This window comes from Geotrypetes seraphini, chromosome 5 (assembly GCF_902459505.1).
Source record: "Geotrypetes seraphini chromosome 5, aGeoSer1.1, whole genome shotgun sequence".
NCBI classification, from domain to species: Eukaryota; Metazoa; Chordata; class Amphibia; order Gymnophiona; family Dermophiidae; genus Geotrypetes; species Geotrypetes seraphini.
Window position 1 is genome coordinate 192,418,014 of NC_047088.1, and position 17,788 is coordinate 192,435,801.

At 37.2% G+C, this 17,788-nt stretch overlaps 1 protein-coding gene across 18 annotated transcripts in view; it reads left to right on the forward strand.

Moving 5' to 3' along the window:
* Positions 1 to 17,788, forward strand: part of TTN (titin) — a 461,697-nt gene that overhangs the window by 405,661 nt on the left and 38,248 nt on the right. For all 18 annotated transcript variants that reach the window (XM_033947057.1, XM_033947058.1, XM_033947060.1 and 15 more), the window contains 13 exons: positions 1,120 to 1,416; positions 1,515 to 2,102; positions 2,192 to 2,494; positions 5,229 to 5,525; positions 7,843 to 8,130; positions 8,220 to 8,519; positions 8,613 to 8,915; positions 9,783 to 10,088; positions 10,201 to 11,967; positions 12,082 to 12,375; positions 14,933 to 15,220; positions 15,318 to 15,617; positions 15,704 to 17,770. In XM_033947057.1, the coding sequence (XP_033802948.1) occupies positions 1,120 to 1,416; positions 1,515 to 2,102; positions 2,192 to 2,494; positions 5,229 to 5,525; positions 7,843 to 8,130; positions 8,220 to 8,519; positions 8,613 to 8,915; positions 9,783 to 10,088; positions 10,201 to 11,967; positions 12,082 to 12,375; positions 14,933 to 15,220; positions 15,318 to 15,617; positions 15,704 to 17,770 (7,398 nt within the window). The remainder of the gene's footprint in view (positions 1 to 1,119; positions 1,417 to 1,514; positions 2,103 to 2,191; positions 2,495 to 5,228; positions 5,526 to 7,842; positions 8,131 to 8,219; positions 8,520 to 8,612; positions 8,916 to 9,782; positions 10,089 to 10,200; positions 11,968 to 12,081; positions 12,376 to 14,932; positions 15,221 to 15,317; positions 15,618 to 15,703; positions 17,771 to 17,788) is intronic.

Consider the following 17,788-nt stretch of genomic DNA (forward strand, 5'->3'; position numbering starts at 1 on the left):
ATACATTCTGAGTTCCATTTCATAATCTAACATAAATATGTAAGGTGACATACTATATTTTCTGAAGTCCTTTTATATTGTTTCTATTTTATTTGAAAGTAAACATAAATGGCCAGATTCTGTATAGGACGCCTACATTAGGTGCCACTAGGTGCCCTAATCAAGGGTTCTTACGACGCCTAACTTCAAAATCCAAGCGCAACTTTTTTAATTGACTTAATTTGCATGGTAATTGACCTTGCAAGTTTTCAGCCAATCAAAATAAATTAAATTACCAATTAAGACTTCTGCACAGAACTCTTAGGATACCTAGCCACACTTAAGTCGAGGCACCTAGCAAAACATAACAATGCCTATCTGAAAATTAGGTAGGGTTATGGGCGGAGAATAGTGTGATTTACTTAAGTGTTGCTAGGTATCGGAGATAGGTGCCACTAAATTAAGCCAAATATACTGGCATCTATTTCAAGTATACCTATTGACACCTAAGTCTACTTAGGCACTGCTAAGCATAATTCTATAAACGGCACCATATGGTTGATTGACAACGACATGGAGCAGTGCCTACAATGTAGGTGTACTTAGGTGCCATTTATAGAATCTGGCCCAAACTCTATTGTATTTTTTTAAACTAAAGAACAATGGATATACTCTAGCCAGATCAAATTATAAACTTGTAGTTTTAACTAATAGTTGTAGACTCTAAAATAATATGACTTGTTGCCAAGATAAAAATAAAATTTATAAAGTTGTTTATAGGTTGGTATTCTTATATGTAACTATCCCCCTCCTTTACAAACCCGTGCTATGAGTGTCGGAGCTGTTACCACAGTAGCTGGCGCTAAAAACGCTAGTGCGGCTTTGTAAAGGAGGGGGTATGGGTTGCCTGTAACTAGTCTAGAACTCTAATTAATGAGGATTCTGCGGGATTTAAAATTGTACATAATATAATATAATATAATATAATATATGAATTTCTAAATACCATTTAATCTACTGCTTTTTCTAAATTCCAATCATGCTCTCTCAAAGAATAACAGAAACTTTACAGTAGTTATATATCATATTTAGATAACTGCTTCTTATTTACCATTGTTTTCTTTTATGGCATAATTCTAGAAAAACCAAGTCCACCTGAAAAACTTGGTGTAACAAGTGTTACCAAAGACAGTGTGTCTCTTGCTTGGCTGAAACCAGAACATGATGGTGGAAGCAGAATTGAAAACTACCTTGTTGAAGTTCTTGAGAAAGGACAACAAAAATGGATTAGATGTACAACTACAAAGATAACTCACCACATTATCCAGGGCCTCAAGGAGAATGTTGATTATTTCTTCAGAGTGTTTGCTCAAAACCAAGCTGGTCTTAGTGAACCTAGAGAATTGCTACTTCCTGTTACAGTCAAAGAACACCTAGGTAAATCTAGTAATAGACTATGATACCTTTATATCAAATTTTGTAAATTGTTAATAAAAATTCATGACCGCTATTCATTTTCAAATTTCTCTTTCTAGAACCACCTGAGATTGATATGAAAGGCTACCCAAATAATACTGTGTATGTCAGAGCAGGATCAAACCTCAAGGTTGATATTCCAATTTCTGGTAAACCATTGCCTAAGGTGACACTGTCCAAGGAAGGACTTCCATTAAGACCAACATTACGATTTAATACAGAAACTACTGCAGAAAGTATCATTGTTAATCTTAAGGAAAGTATTGCTGCTGATGCAGGGGTATATGATATTACTGCTTCCAACTCAAGTGGAACAACTAAAGCTGTTCTTAAAATTGTAGTATTAGATCGACCTGGTCCTCCAGTTGGTCCTGTTGCCATTAGTGATGTCACAGAAGATACCTTAATTCTCCGATGGCAGCCACCATCTTATGATGGTGGAAGTCAAGTCACCAACTATATTATTCTGAAAAGAGAAACAAGCACTGCTGTTTGGTCTGAAGTGTCTGCCACTGTTGCTAGAAATGTTATGAAAGTGATGAAATTAACCAAAGGAGAAGAATACCAATTCCGCATTAAAGCAGAAAATCGCTTTGGCATCAGTGATCATATTGACTCTGAATGTGTAACTGTCAAGCTGCCATACAGTAAGTCACTATTACATCTAAAAAAATTAATAATGGAAGTATATCTTAAGAAATATTATATTATTAACTATTTTTATAATTTCTTTTAGCAACACCTGGACCACCATCAACACCATGGGTCACCATGGTTACACAAGAGAGCATCACTGTTGGATGGCATGAGCCAGTCTCTAATGGAGGAAGCCCAGTAATTGGATATCATATAGAAATGAAAGACAGAAACAGTATTTTATGGCAGAAGGTTAACAAGACCATTGTTCGCACAACTCATTTCAAAGTCACAACCATTTCTGCTGGTCTTATTTATGAATTCAAAGTTTATGCAGAAAATGCTGCTGGCATAGGAAAGGCTAGTCATCCTTCAGATCCTGTTCTTGCAATCGATGCATGTGGTATGTATGATATAAGTTTTCTTACTTAAAAATCATTCATTAGTGTAATAGTAGTTGGACTAGAAATTATTTTATGATAAAATGGTATGGATATCTCAACCAATCAAAAACCACTGGACAAACATCATATAATCTATGACATTGTCTATTTTTAAAACTGTTGTAGTCAAGATGAGTAATAGAATGTCATTATTGGCAGTTGGATTTGGAAATGAGTTGAATTTGGGAATGAGTAATAAAATGTCATTATTAAGGTGAATTTGGGAATGATAGAAAAGAGATGTGGAAAAGATTAAAAGTGAAATTTGAGAAATGAATTATAGCAAAAGATTGGAAGGCAATTCTGTAATCTTGGTATCTACATGTATGTGCCCCTTACATTTGTAAATATCTTATGCATACAGGGCCTGATTCTATATATCCAGCCCAAAAATAATCAGTGATGATTAGTGTGGCACTAAGTGTGATTCTATAAAAATTATGTGCACTGTATAGAATTACGCTTAGCACTGCCTTATCGTTGCTTTCCATCACTATGCATCATAATTTTTAGGCCAGGTTTTTCTTGACCTAAATGCCTGTGCCTAAGTTGTGCTCATATCAATGCATAAGCCAAAAACTTGTACATAACTTTAAAATATGTCCACGATCTGCCCCCAAACCATGCTTACTTTTAGCTACACGCACTAGATGTGATGCATAACGCTTTCTGCCTTACGTCTATCAAGTTGTACATGCAACTGTCAATTAACTCCAGTTAATGCCAATTATGAGGTATTAATTGGCAATTATCAGCACTGAATAGTTCTATTATTTAATTGTTATGTGCATACATTGGCTAAGTGCATTAATGTATGTGCATAACTTTAGATGCCATCTATAGAATTTGGACCCTATACATACCTGCGGAAGTGCCAACAAGAGGCCTAAGTGCTATCCATGTAACATACACAGCGTCTGTTTGCAAGGGGGTCACACACATGGATAGAGCATGGGCAGAGTTCTCGGTTACATATATAACTTACATAACTGTACATAACTGTAAATTACATGTATCCCTGCTGCATTATTTGCCTGCACTTAAGCCAGCTCTATGGCTGCTGTAACTCTGAATGTGCCAATACCAGGTTATACAAATCTGGGCACCTAGATTCTATGATAGAAACATAGAAACATGATGGCAGATAAAGGCCAAATGGCCCATCTAGTCTGCATATCCGCAGTAACCATTATATCTTTCTCTCTCTAAGAGATCCCACATGCCTATCCCACACCTACTTGAATTCAGACACAGTCTCTGTCTCTACCACCTCTACCAGGAGACTGTACCATGCATCTACCACCCTTTCTGTAAAAAAGTATTTCCTTAGATTACTCCTGATCACCTCTTAACTTCATTGTATGCCCTCTCATTCCAGAGCTTCTTTTCAATTGAAAGAGATTTGACTCATGCACATTTATGCTACGTAGGTATTTAAGCGTCTATCTTACTTCCCCTCTCTTGCCTTTCCTCTAAAGTATACATATTGAGATCTTTAAGTCTGTCCCCATACACCTTATGACGAAGATACAGTCTCCAGAATTGTACACAATATTCTAAATGAGGTCTCACCAGAGTCTTATATAGGGATATCAATACCTCCTTTTTCCTACTGGCCATACCTCTTCCTATGCACCCTAGCATCCTTCTAGCTTTTGCCGTCATCTTTTCAACCTGTTTGGCCACTTTAGGATCATCACATACAATCACATTCAAGTCCCACTCTTCTGTCATGCACATCCCACTCTTCTGTCATGCACATAAGTTCTTCACCTCCTAAACTGTACAATTCCTTCTGGTTCTTGCACCCCAAATGCGTTTCCTTGCCTTTCATAACATTAAATTTTAGCTGCCAAATTTCAGACCATTCTTCAAGCTTGGAGAACCTAAATGAAGACAACCACTTATAGAATTGCTTCCAAAATTCATGCTCAAGATTAGAAAATGAGGACAAATTCAAATTTAGTTGTAGGCGAGTTATAAATGTGAATAATAAATAAATAATAAATAAATCTGGTATTAACTTATAGATAGAATTCATGTTAGAGGTATCTTTTCAGCTGCCATGGTTTGCAGTGCTGGAAAATTTAGCATGCTGGCATTATATGGCAGTGATACGATAGCTCAGGTTTATTCTAGCAACCCTTTAATGCAGATTGTCAATTCCTGTGTCTACCCAAAGCACATCTGATAGGTAACACAGATTGTTAGCACTTCAAGATGGCATTATATATCATTTTAAAAATGTAGGGACTTAACAAGGTCAGTTTTCAACCATTTTTTACATAGGTCTCCAGTGTAGTATTACTCAACATGTATGTGTGGAAAATGCTTGCTCTCACTGCAAATGAGTTATTATGGAAAATGGTTATGATTAAACTATAAACCATTTAATAAAATAACACATGTATTTTGCAACTGTCTTATTCATATTTTACAAAAGATTCTGCCCTTTATAAAATAGGCTGGAAATAGTGAACATGCTGATATAAATCAAAACTATTTGTATGTCAAAGTGTGTTTGTTGTCTGTAGCTTCTAGTTATAATTTTGGTGTATTTTAGAAACAAAACATGCTATAGCATTAATGATAAATTCTTTTGCTTGTTTGCCATTGAGAATTAACAATTGGTATGACAGTTAAAAACTCCCGTATTCATTTATCCAGTATTAATATTTGCCATTATTTTTACAGAGCCACCAAGAAATGTTCGTGTAACAGATATTTCAAAGGCTTCTGTTAGCCTTGTATGGCAGAAATCAACATATGAGGGTAGTAGCAAGATAACAGGCTATGTTGTTGAGAAACGTGATCTTCCAAATGGCAGATGGACAAAGGCCAGCTTCACTAATGTCATTGAGACGCAATTTACAGTATCAGGCTTGACTCAAGGTTCACAGTATGAATTCCGAGTTATTGCCAAGAATGCTGTTGGTGCCTTTAGCAACCCATCAGATGTTGTAGGACCTGTCACATGCATCGATACCTATGGTAAGTATTTCATGAATGTGAATCATAGGCCAAGGATTGAATTATCATTTTTATAGCAGCTGTTGTTTATATCCTGGTTTTTGGGCACAATAATAGAAAGTTCAACTTTCTATGAAAAGAGATACAATATATTCTAATGTTTAGATCATTCAGTTAAATATGGAAAATTTTGTAATATAAGTTCTATTGACTATTATCATTTGTGTTAACTTGCATAATTCACTTTAGGATTGCTTACTAACAAGCTTTAGGCTCAATACACATGTTATCTAATGTTCAACCTACTAAGGCCAGTAACAAGCATAGATTTCATGTGTGTTAGCATTACTAAATTAGTAACACTAGCATATGTACAGATAACCCAGAGGAGAACTATTTTTTATAAATAAGTTCAATAGGCACTCATGCTGGATTCACTATCAAGTATTAATACCTAACAGATATAATGTGGACTTTGCAATGCTAGAAAGTTAACTACACCTCATCAAAAGAAGTTAACATTGTAGCCATTTGTGTCCCATATTAGTGTTGGTTTTGGTATCTCCAATACCTTCCAGCAGACATCTGCATCTCATTTACTTAATAGATAACACTTAATCTATTTTACTTGTTAGAACTGGATGGTAACCTGTGTTATTGTGTGGTTATAATACTAGCAAAAAAAAAAAAGATTTTATCTCAATATGCACATGTTTAAAGAACTTATTAGGTTGTAATAATATTATTGTTCCTCCTCTCTTTGTCTCTTTGAAGTTTCTATGCAATCTGGATATTAGATGCATGATGTGTACTCAGCATTCATTCATCACACAGGTGGCTGCATTTGCATTTATGAAGTATGAATTGCAGTGTATTAGAATCCAATTCGGACTAAAGATTCAGTACCAATCAAAATTAGAAGGCCACCCAGATTAAACTGGGTGGCTATTACGTAGAAACAATTTTTATTGAACAAGAAGAGCAGGAAAATACAGAACAAAGTGTAGAAGAATTGCACCATACAACCAAGATCAACAAAGATGATACAGCGCTATGAATCCCCAAACTCTATTAACAAAGTTTCTGTAACTGGTGAATAATCCAATAACCAAGTGCCCCCTTCTCTTAACACTTTACACCCCCCCTACAAAAAAAAACCCATCTACAACCAATCATCAATACAACCTGTAACCAAGACCTTGTGTTCTTATAGGTCCAGATAACCAAAACTGGGTGGCTAGTAACATTGGCGCCCAGTATTCGGGGGAAGGCTAATAATGGGGAGAAGGAAAGCGAGAAGAGAGTGTAATGGAAATTAGGGAAAGCCAGAGGAAGGGAAGGTAGGTGGGTAGTAGAAAGGGTCAGGTTATGATTAGAGGGACAGGGAGGAGGAGAGAAAGAGGAGAGGAACCGGCATTTTGGCGGGCTAGGGATAGTGGGTTGTGGTATGGGCAGGAATAGGAAGGAAAGTGACTTTTGAATGGGAAGTTTCACCCTCCCCTCCCGTCCTTTGTTCTTGGTGGGGGAGAGGGAGTATTGGGATTGGGGAGTGACTGGTTCGGATGCTACTGCAGGATTGTGGATGAACTGGTGGTGAGACCTTTTGGGTGTGCAGGGAGAATCTGTTCCAGCTTAGGGTCAGGGTAGGCCATGAAAGTAGGATTGCTACCAGATGCGACTAGGCATATAATTAGTGATATATAGTTTATAACTACAGCAGACCCTCAATATTCAGGGGGGTTGGGGCAGAGCTGGTCCACGAATAGGGAAAAATCATGAATAATTCTTTGGGCCAGCTCTAACCCACCCCAGCTCCCTCCTGCCTCCTTCCTGCATCCCTGACCTTACCTGGTGGTCTAGCGGTGACCCAGGGCAGGAGCGATCTTCCTACGCTCTTGCCCCGTGCAGAGCCATCATCAAAATGGCTGCTGTGAGTTCCCGTTGTAGTCTCAAGGCGACACCGTAAGTCACCAAGGAAGTAGAATTGAAAGAATAACATTTAATATGGGAAGCTAGTTCCGATACCGGATGGCTCCATGTGAGTTGTATAGCCGTACTATGTATTAGTGTTTAATGGGTTAGGTTATACTATATTGATGATTGTACTTAAAGGCAATTGTACTGAATAAAGTGGCAGCTAAAAATGTTTTCCCAGGTTGACATATGAGTGATGAGGAATTATTCGGTGTGCATGGGAGGTGTAAGTAGAATAATGAGCGGTGGTGGTTGAGTGCCATTTGTTATTTATATTTAAAAATGTTTGCCTTTTGTCTGCAGTTTTTTATAAGATTTAAAATAAAAGCTTTTATTCAATTATTTTCATTAATTTTTCTTATAGGTGCACCTGAAATTGATTTACCACTGGAATATACAGATATTGTCAAATTCAAAGCAGGCTCAGCAGTGAAGCTTAAAGTGGGCATCTCAGGAAAGCCTATACCAGCTATTGAATGGTACAGAAATGGCAAAGAAATTACAACCAGTGCTCAAGTGTCAGTTGAAAACACAACAGAGTTTGCCTCTGTAATTATCAAAGATGCAGCCCGCTTTGACAGTGGACACTATGAAATAAAGCTTAAGAACGCCATGGGTTCTGCATCAGCTAGTATCAGACTGCAAATACTTGGTGTGTATTTAGTTAAGATGGCAGTATTCAATTTTTGATTTTGTATTTGAATTATCATAGATTTTGATTATGTATTCTTTTTTAAACAGACAAACCAGGACCTCCAGGTGGACCTATACAGTTCAAGACAGTTACTGCTGAAAAGATTGCTTTCACGTGGGATCCTCCAACAGATGATGGGGGTGCAAAGGTCACACACTACATTGTAGAAAAGCGTGAAACAAGTCGTGTAGTATGGTCCTTAATAGATGAAAAACTGGAGCAATGTCATGTCACTGTTACCAAAATAATCAAGGGAAATGAGTATGTGTTCCGTGTCCGAGGTGTCAACAAATATGGAATCGGTGATTCACTTGAGTCTGACCCAGTTATAGCCAAAAATGCATTTGGTAAGCACCAAACATAGGATGTTATTAAGTACTATATTTTTCTGGTTTTTTTAATTGTTGAAATAAACTAATTTCAACTTTTTAAAATCACAGTTACACCAGGACCACCCAGTATGCCAGAGGCCACAATGATTACCAAGAATTCAATGACAGTAACCTGGAACAGACCCACTGTGAATGGAGGCAGTGAAATAATTGGATATTATCTTGAAAAACGTGACAAGAAGAGCTTACAGTGGTTCAAAGTCATCAAGGAGTCTATTCGTGACACTAGGCAAAAAGTAACAGGACTTATTGAAGGCACTGAATATCATTTCCGAGTTTCTGCTATCAATGCAGCTGGGCAGGGTCCATTCTCAGATGAATCTGATTTCTACAAAGCTGCTGATCCTATTGGTAAGAAGTGATCCATGCATATATCCTAGCATTGTGTTTATTTCTAATATTCATTTTTATTGTGTTGATCAAATGATTTTAAAAAACATATTCATGTTAATCCTATTAAAAAATAAAGAAATATTCTATATTTTCCAAGGATAGTACTGACTTTTATTTGTCAATTTTACATTAAGGTTATACTAAATAATGCTAAAAAATGTTATTATGTATCATAAAACAATGTAAAATGTAACTTAAAAGATGAGGTAGTACCAATAAAACATACAAGTAAATCAAATACTCATAATCATAAGGAATATTATAAAATGAAGAGAAAAAATTTAGAACGGCTAAAATTTGGATTGCCAGATCAACAATAAACATCTGCAAACTATTCCCCTCCTCTACAAAGCTGTGCTAGCGTTTCTAGCGCCGGCTGCCTTGGTAAAAGCTCCGATACTCATAGAATTCTTATGAGCATCCAATCTGTTATCACCGTGGCCAGTACTAAAGATGCTAGCAAGGTTTTGTAATGCTATCTACCGAAATTATTAATGTATGATACTGCTGTTTTAAGCAAGTGCTAATGCTATAACACATAGTAGTAACTAGGTCCTATTGTATAAAATGGGAACTGCAGTAAAATAGTATGCATTAACAGCAATAACCAACATTACTTACTAGCTGTATGTCTCTTATTATGCTTTTGCTAATTGTATATATATATTATTATTATATATATATATTATTATATATATATATTGTATATATATTATATTGTATATTATATATATTATATTGTATACATATTATATTGAATTGTATTATATTATATTCTATATATATATTATTATGCTTTTGCTAATTGTATATATATTTTTGCAGATTTACCAGGGCAATCAAGTAAGCTAAATATTGTTGATTCTACCAAATCATCTATAACTCTTAACTGGACTAAACCTGTTTATGATGGTGGAAGTGCCATAACCAGCTATGTAGTGGAAATGAAGGAAGGAAGTGAAGAAGGATGGACTGTTGTCAGTACCAAAGGAGAAGTGAGAACAACTGAATATGTTGTGTCTCATCTTAAACCAACGATCAACTACTATTTCCGTGTATCTGCTGTAAATTGTGCAGGAAAAGGTGAACCTATTGAAATGACCGAACCTGCACAGGCTAAAGATATACTTGGTGCGTACAAATAATTGCTATATTTTATAGTAATTTTGATATTTTTATGTGTATTCAAAAATTGCTATTTTTATTTCTGTTATTATTTATTACTGTTCTTTTATTTCTTCAGAGGAGCCAGAGATTGACCTGGATGTTGCTCTCAGGACTTCCATTATAGCAAAAGCAGGCGAAGATGTACAAATAATGATTCCATTCAAAGGAAGGCCTACACCAAATGTCATATGGAGAAAAGGAGATAAAAACATTAGCAATGATCCAAGATATAACATTCAGAATACAGAATCATCCACTTTGGTTAGCATTCCTCAAATTACTCGAGATGACACAGGAAAATATGTCCTTACCATTGAGAATGGAATAGGTGAACCTAAATCTTCATTTGTTAATGTTAAAGTGCTTGACACTCCAGCAGCATGCCAGAACCTGCAAGTGAAGAATGTATCTCTTGGCACAGTTACACTGGTATGGGAACCACCTCTCATTGATGGTGGCTCTCAAGTTACTAACTATATTATTGAAAAGAGAGATGCTACTAAGAGAGCATGGTCTACCGTTACAACTAAATGTTCTCACACCTCATTTAAGCTGACCAATTTGTCAGAAAAAACTTCATTCTTTTTCCGAGTTATTGCAGAAAATGAAAATGGAATGGGTGAACCTTGTGAGACCACTGAACCAGTCAAACCTTCTGAAATACCAGGGCCTATAAAGGACCTTGAAATGAAAGATTCAACTAAAACATCTGTTACACTCACTTGGAGCAAGCCTGATTATGATGGTGGTAGTTCTATCACAGAGTATATTCTTGAAAAGAAACTAAAAGAAGAACATGAATGGTCGCATGCTGGTATTAGCAAGGCATGTGAATTTGAAGTCACAAAACTTAAAGAACTTTCTGTTGTAGAATTCAGAGTAAGTGCTAAGAATGAAAAAGGATTAAGTGATGCTATTTCTACTGGACCTATTACAGTAAAAGAATATGTTATAACACCTGATGTTGACCTTTCTGAATTACCTGGTGGTCAAATTACTGTACGTGTTGGACACAATGTGCACATAGATTTACATTATAAAGGTAAGCCTAAACCAACTATAGCTTGGCTGAAAGACAACATTCCTCTGAAAGAAAGTGAACAGGTCCGTCTCAAGAAAACTGAAGACAAAATAAGTTTAATCATCAAAAATGCAAAGAAAGAAAATGGAGGAAAATATACATTGATACTTGATAATGCAGTGTCTAGAAAGTTATTTACAATTACTGTCATAACACTTGGTCCTCCATCTAAACCAAAAGGACCCATTCGATTTGATGAAATTAAAGCTGACAGTGCTGTTATTTCATGGGATGCTCCTGATGATGACGGAGGAGGAGAAATCACTTGTTATAGTATTGAAAAGCGTGAAACATCTCAAACTAATTGGAAGATGGTGTGTTCCAGTGTTGTTAGAACAACCTTCAAAATTCCTAATCTAATTAAAGGAACAGAATATCAGTTTAGGGTTCGGGCTGAAAATCGATATGGAGTGAGTCCACCACTCAACTCAGCTGATATTGTAGCAAAACACCAGTTTAGACCTCCAGGTCCACCAGGAAAACCAGTTGTGTACAATATAACCAGTGATGGAATGACAATATCTTGGGATGCTCCAGTTTATGATGGTGGATCAGAAGTTACTGGATTCTATGTTGAAAAGAAAGAAAGAAATAGCATATTATGGCAGAAAGTTAATATTACATCACTGTCTAACAGGGAATATAGAATTACTGGACTTATTGAGGGTCTAGATTACCAGTTCCGTGTATATGCTGAAAACAGTGCTGGTGTTAGCCCATTTAGTGAACCAAGCAAATTTACCCTAGCTGTATCACCAGTAGGTAAGTAAAAACATATCGTATTATAAAAATGCATGTCCTAGAAACAATTGTACTTATTTAAACCATATAAATATATCTACTTGAAACTTCATTACCTTTTTTTTTTCTTTTTAGATCCACCTGGCACACCTGACTACATTGATGTCACCAGAGAAACAGTTACACTTAAATGGACCCCCCCATTGCGTGATGGAGGCAGCAAGATTGTCGCCTACAGTGTTGAGAAACGTCAAGGAAATGATCGCTGGCTCAGATGCAACTTTACTGATATTACTGAATGTCAATACACAGTTACAGGGCTTAGTCCAGGAGATCGATTTGAGTTTAGAGTTCTTGCAAGAAATGCTGTGGGAACAGTCAGTCCACCTTCCCAGTCTTCTGGCTACATTATGACCAAAGATGAAAGCAGTAAGTGTTGTCTGTTCTTTTTCTATATTTTTCTTGTATTTATCTGTTTTGTTTTATGTAATAAAATAATTAATGATAAATACCTAACCAAGCAGGGGAAAATTTAATAAGGGACTATGTATTTTTAGTTTAAAAGTATGCACCTAACTGGGGCTTAGTTTAGGCCCCCTTTAATCAAGTCGCATTAGGGTTTTTATCACCAGCTGCTGCGGTAAAAGCTCTAGCGTTCATCGGAATTCTATAAGCGTCGGAGCTTTTATCACAACAGTCGGCAATAAAAAAAAAAGCTAACACGGCTTGATAAAAGGGGGCCTTAGTTTTCAATGCACATATGAGGTAACATATGTGCATCTAAATAACCTCTTATAAAATCACAACCAATATAAAATTATCTGCATTGCTTGATGGCAGATATTTTGGCATATGCTTGGGCAGAGCGAAGGCAGAGAGTATAAGTGTGCATCTACTTTTCTTTAAGTTTAAAATAGGCACCTTAAATAGCAATTTTAGTAAGCACCCTATATTACAATTACCCTCTATTGGGGTAATTTTATAGGGAGTTGCTTAATTTAAGAGGTCAAGTAGGCACCTACTTAGGTGCTGTTTTTAAAAACACTTGGAGGGCCATTTTTGAAAAGGACGTCTAAGTCCAACTTTGAATGTTTCCTGCTAAACATCCAAGGTTGGAAGCACAGAAACGTCCTTTTTCGAACAGGACATCCAAATAATTTTTTTTTTTTTAATCACCTTGGACTTGGACATCTTGACTGCCAAAATGAGGAGTGGGGCATAGTGGTTAGAGCTACAGCCTCGGCACCCTGAGTTGTCGGTTCAAATCTTACACTGCTCCTTTTGACCTTGGGCATGTCACTTAATCCTCCACTGCCCCAGGTACATTAGATAGACTATGAGCCCACTAGGACAGATAGGGAAAATGCTTGCATACATGATCTGTAATCCATTATGAGCTCCTTTGGGAGGACAGGCTAAAAACTCAAATGAATAAAGCAATAAATAACATCTGGAGTGCCAGGATGTCTAACTTTATTCATCATTTTTGACCACATAGACATGCCAACAGAGCAATGGGGCACCTTAGAGGGCACTGCTATGAACGTCACGTAATGGGTTCGAGATATACATCTCAACATATACCCTTATAATTTATGCTGAGCCCACCAAAACTTTCCCGAAATCAATGTGGGCTCATACTTAACACCATAAATGTACTGGTTAGAGTGGCTTATGGGCCTAGGTCCTCCTCTTTATGGTTCACTACCCCATCCACCAGATTACTTGACACCTGTGTGATGCTCTACTAGGCTTTCCCATACCGAGTGCTGCAGTTCTAGAGACAAGTATGTACTCTTTAATTATGATTTATGGGGGGAGTTAGCGAGCAGTGGGAGAGTGAGCATATCTTAATGTATTCAATGGCCATCTGGTCAGTTTGAGTACCTTTTTGGCACTTAGACGCTACCAAATGAGGTCTAGCCCAAAATGTCTAAGTTCAATCCAGGACGTTTTGCAAAAAGTTTGATTATCCCAACAAGATATCCATGTCTAGCTCACTCATCACACCTCTCTTAACACACTCCCTTGAACTCTAGATGCACTTCGGTGAAACCTCTTGCTAGATGTCCAGGAAACCAGTTTTGATTATTGGCACTTGTACGTCCAAGTGCTGACTTAGGCAATTTTAGGACGTTTTAGTTTTTTGATTATGCCCCTAATAGGCACTGATTTGCCTTTACAATATATACTATACACCAAGAACCAACCGCAATAGAATGTGAATGTATGCACACATGTGCAACTAGTACAAAGATGGTGTAAATTTGTGCATGTGTTTAATGTGTACACTTATGTATTTTATGAAGTTCATGTGAAGATTGCAACTATGCCCAAACTACACAGCTGTGAATGCCTTATTTTTCTGTGTACCCACTCCTTATGCATGTACACTCCTGTGCAACTTTATAAGAACCATTTTCCATGTGTAAAACTGTCTTAACACATAGAGAAAGCTTTACAAATTATCTTTTAAATATTTCTTTACAAGATATATTGCATGTTTATTTATTTACGTTAGCATTTACATGGAATGATAAACCAGCCATACAGCAAATTAGCCAATCATACAGTACAATAATTCTCTGCCCAAAAAGGATATAGTCTGATATTATGAACATGGTTTTGAATCTTATAATTAGTATGATAAGTCAGTAAAATTGGGTTATTCCAAATTATGGCCCTCTTTTACTAAGCTGCATTAGAGGTTTCAATCACAGCTCAGAGCGCTAAGCTCTATCGCTCATTGGAATTCTATGAACATTGGAGCATTTAGCACTCTGGGCCATGGTAGAAACCTCTATCGTGACTTAGTAAAAAGGAGAGGGGGTATGATCGTAAGTATAAAGTCATTATTTTGTTATACTAATGAGATTTTTTAAAAATGTTAAAAAGATACAAAACTGTGAGAGTAAAATCTGAGAAATTTGATAACCTATTGCATCCTACTTGCAATATTTTTTACAATTTTCCTCGTCTGTTCTAGTTCCACCTTCAATTGAATTTGGTGCTGAGCACTTTGAAGGTCTGACTGTCAAGTCTGGAGACAGCATTAGAGTTAAAGCTTTGATAAAAGGTCGCCCAGTACCTCAAGTAACCTGGTTTAAAGATGGAAAAGAGATTGGCAAGAAGACAAATATTGAAATAAACAATGGCATTGGATATAGCACAGTCTTTATTAGAGATGCATCTCGTGATCATCGGGGTGTATACACGGTAGAGGCAAGAAATGCTTCTGGCAGCAAAACAGCAGATATTACAGTGAGAGTACAAGGTACCTGTCACATTTTTTGATGAGGAATTCTCTAGTTTAAACTATTCAGAAGAAAATGGAAAAATGTAATTATACTTTTCATATTTTCTTGTTACAGATTCACCAGGGCAAATAAGTGGGCCAATACGATTCACTAATATTACTGGAGAGAAGATGACCTTATGGTGGGCCCCTCCAGAAAATGATGGTTGTGCTGCTATAACCCATTATATGATTGAAAAACGTGAGACCACCAGAATTTCCTGGGCATTAATTGAGGACAATTGTGAAGCCTGTTCCTTCACCGCAACTAAATTAATAAAAGGCAATGAGTACCAGTTCCGTATCTCTGCAGTTAACAAGTTTGGTGTTGGCAGGCCACTTGATTCTGAACCAGTTACAGCAAAAATACAGTACAGTAAGTTTGTATTTTTTAGAAGTATAATCATACAGTTACTATGCATATTTTTTTAGGCATTATCTAATTTATGCTCATTTTTTCAGCTGTCCCAGAGGCACCCGGTGTTCCAGAACCCAGTCATGTATGTGGAAACAGCATTACTCTTACCTGGGCGAGACCACGATCAGATGGTGGAAATGAAATCAACCAGTATATTCTTGAAAGAAGAGAAAAGAAGAGTTTGCACTGGGTTAAAGTATCAAGTAAAAGGCCCATTGCTGAAACAAGATTTAGAGTAACTGGCCTTACTGAAGGCAATGAATATGAATTCCAAGTTATGGCTGAAAATAATGCAGGTGTAGGCCCATCAAGTGGTGTCTCAAGGCTGGTTAAATGTAGAGAGCCCGTGAGCCCACCAAGTGCCCCTTCTGTGGTCAAGGTGACAGATACAACAAAGACATCTGTGAGCTTAGAATGGACTAAACCAGTTTTTGATGGAGGCATGGCAATTATTGGTTACATCATTGAAGTGGCCAAAGTTTCTCTGGGAGAATGGCAAAAAGTTAATCCTGAAGCCTGTATCAATACAAAATATGTTGTGACAGAGTTAGAGGCAGGTGAAGAATACAAATTCCGTGTTTCAGCAGTTAATGGAGCAGGCAGAGGAGAAAGCTGTGAAATTCCTGCTCCAGTTCAAACAGCAGACAGACTGACATCCCCTGAAATTGATATTGATAGTAGCTTCAAGCAGACCCATATTGTTAGAGCTGGAGGAACTATTCGTCTGTTTATTGCTTTCCAAGGTAGACCTATTCCCACTGCCATCTGGAGCAAGGCAGATTCCAATCTTAGCTTGCGTGCTAACATTCATACAACTGAAACATTTAGTACTCTGACTGTGGAGAACTGCAACAGATATGATGCAGGCAAATATACCCTCACTGTAGAAAACAACAGTGGTAGCAAGTCTATTACATTTACTGTCAAAGTGCAGGATACCCCTGGTCCTCCAGGTCCTCTTACATTTAAAGATGTGACCAGAGGATCAATTACTCTAATGTGGGATGCTCCTGTAAATGATGGAGGTGCACGTATTCATCACTACGTCATAGAGAAACGAGAAGCAAGTCGGCGTAGTTGGCAAGAGGTCAGTGGAAAATGCAATCGCCAGATCTTTAAAGTTACAGATCTTGCGGAAGCTTTGCCATACTTCTTCCGTGTTGCTGCAGAAAATGAATATGGTGTAGGTGAAGCATATGAAACACCAGAGCCAATTGTAGCTACAGAAGAGCCTGCACCACCCAAGAGACTGGATGTCATTGATACAACTAGATCTTCTGCAACTTTAGCTTGGCTTAAACCTGAACATGATGGTGGCAGTCGTATAACTAGTTATCTCATTGAAATGAAACAAAAAGCAACTGACCGTTGGTTCAAAGCTGGTGAGACAAAACAACTTACATTAACAATTGCCAATCTTACAGAGAATACTGAATATGAATTCCGTGTGAAGGCAAGGAACGATGCTGGTTATAGTGAGCCAAGAGAGGCCTTCTCATCTGTTATAATTAAGGAACCACAGATTGAGCCGACAGCAGATCTCAGTGGAATTACTAGGCAACTCATAACTTGCAAAGCTGGAAACAACTTTACCATTGATATACCAATTAGTGGCCGTCCAGCTCCTAAAGTAACATGGAAACTAGAAGAAATGAGGCTTAAGGAAACTGACAGAGTAAGCATAAAGACAACAAAAGAGAGAACTACTCTGACTGTTAAAGACAGCATGAGAGGTGATTCTGGTAAATATTACCTAACACTGGAAAACACAGCTGGTGTGAAAACATTTACTGTCACAGTAATTGTAATAGGAAGACCTGGTCCAGTCACAGGTCCCGTTGATATTTCATCTGTTTCTTCTGAGTCATGTGTCTTATCATGGAAAGAACCTGAAGATGATGGAGGCACTGAAATTTCAAACTACATAGTTGAAAAACGTGAATCGGGTACAACATCTTGGCAGCTTGTTAATTCCAGTGTTAAACGTACACAGATAAAAGTCACTCATCTTACCAAGTACATGGAGTATACTTTCCGTGTAAGCTCAGAAAACAGATTTGGAGTAAGCAAGCCCTTGGAAACTATACCTGTCGTAGCAGAGCATCCTTTTAGTAAGCAAACAATAAGTA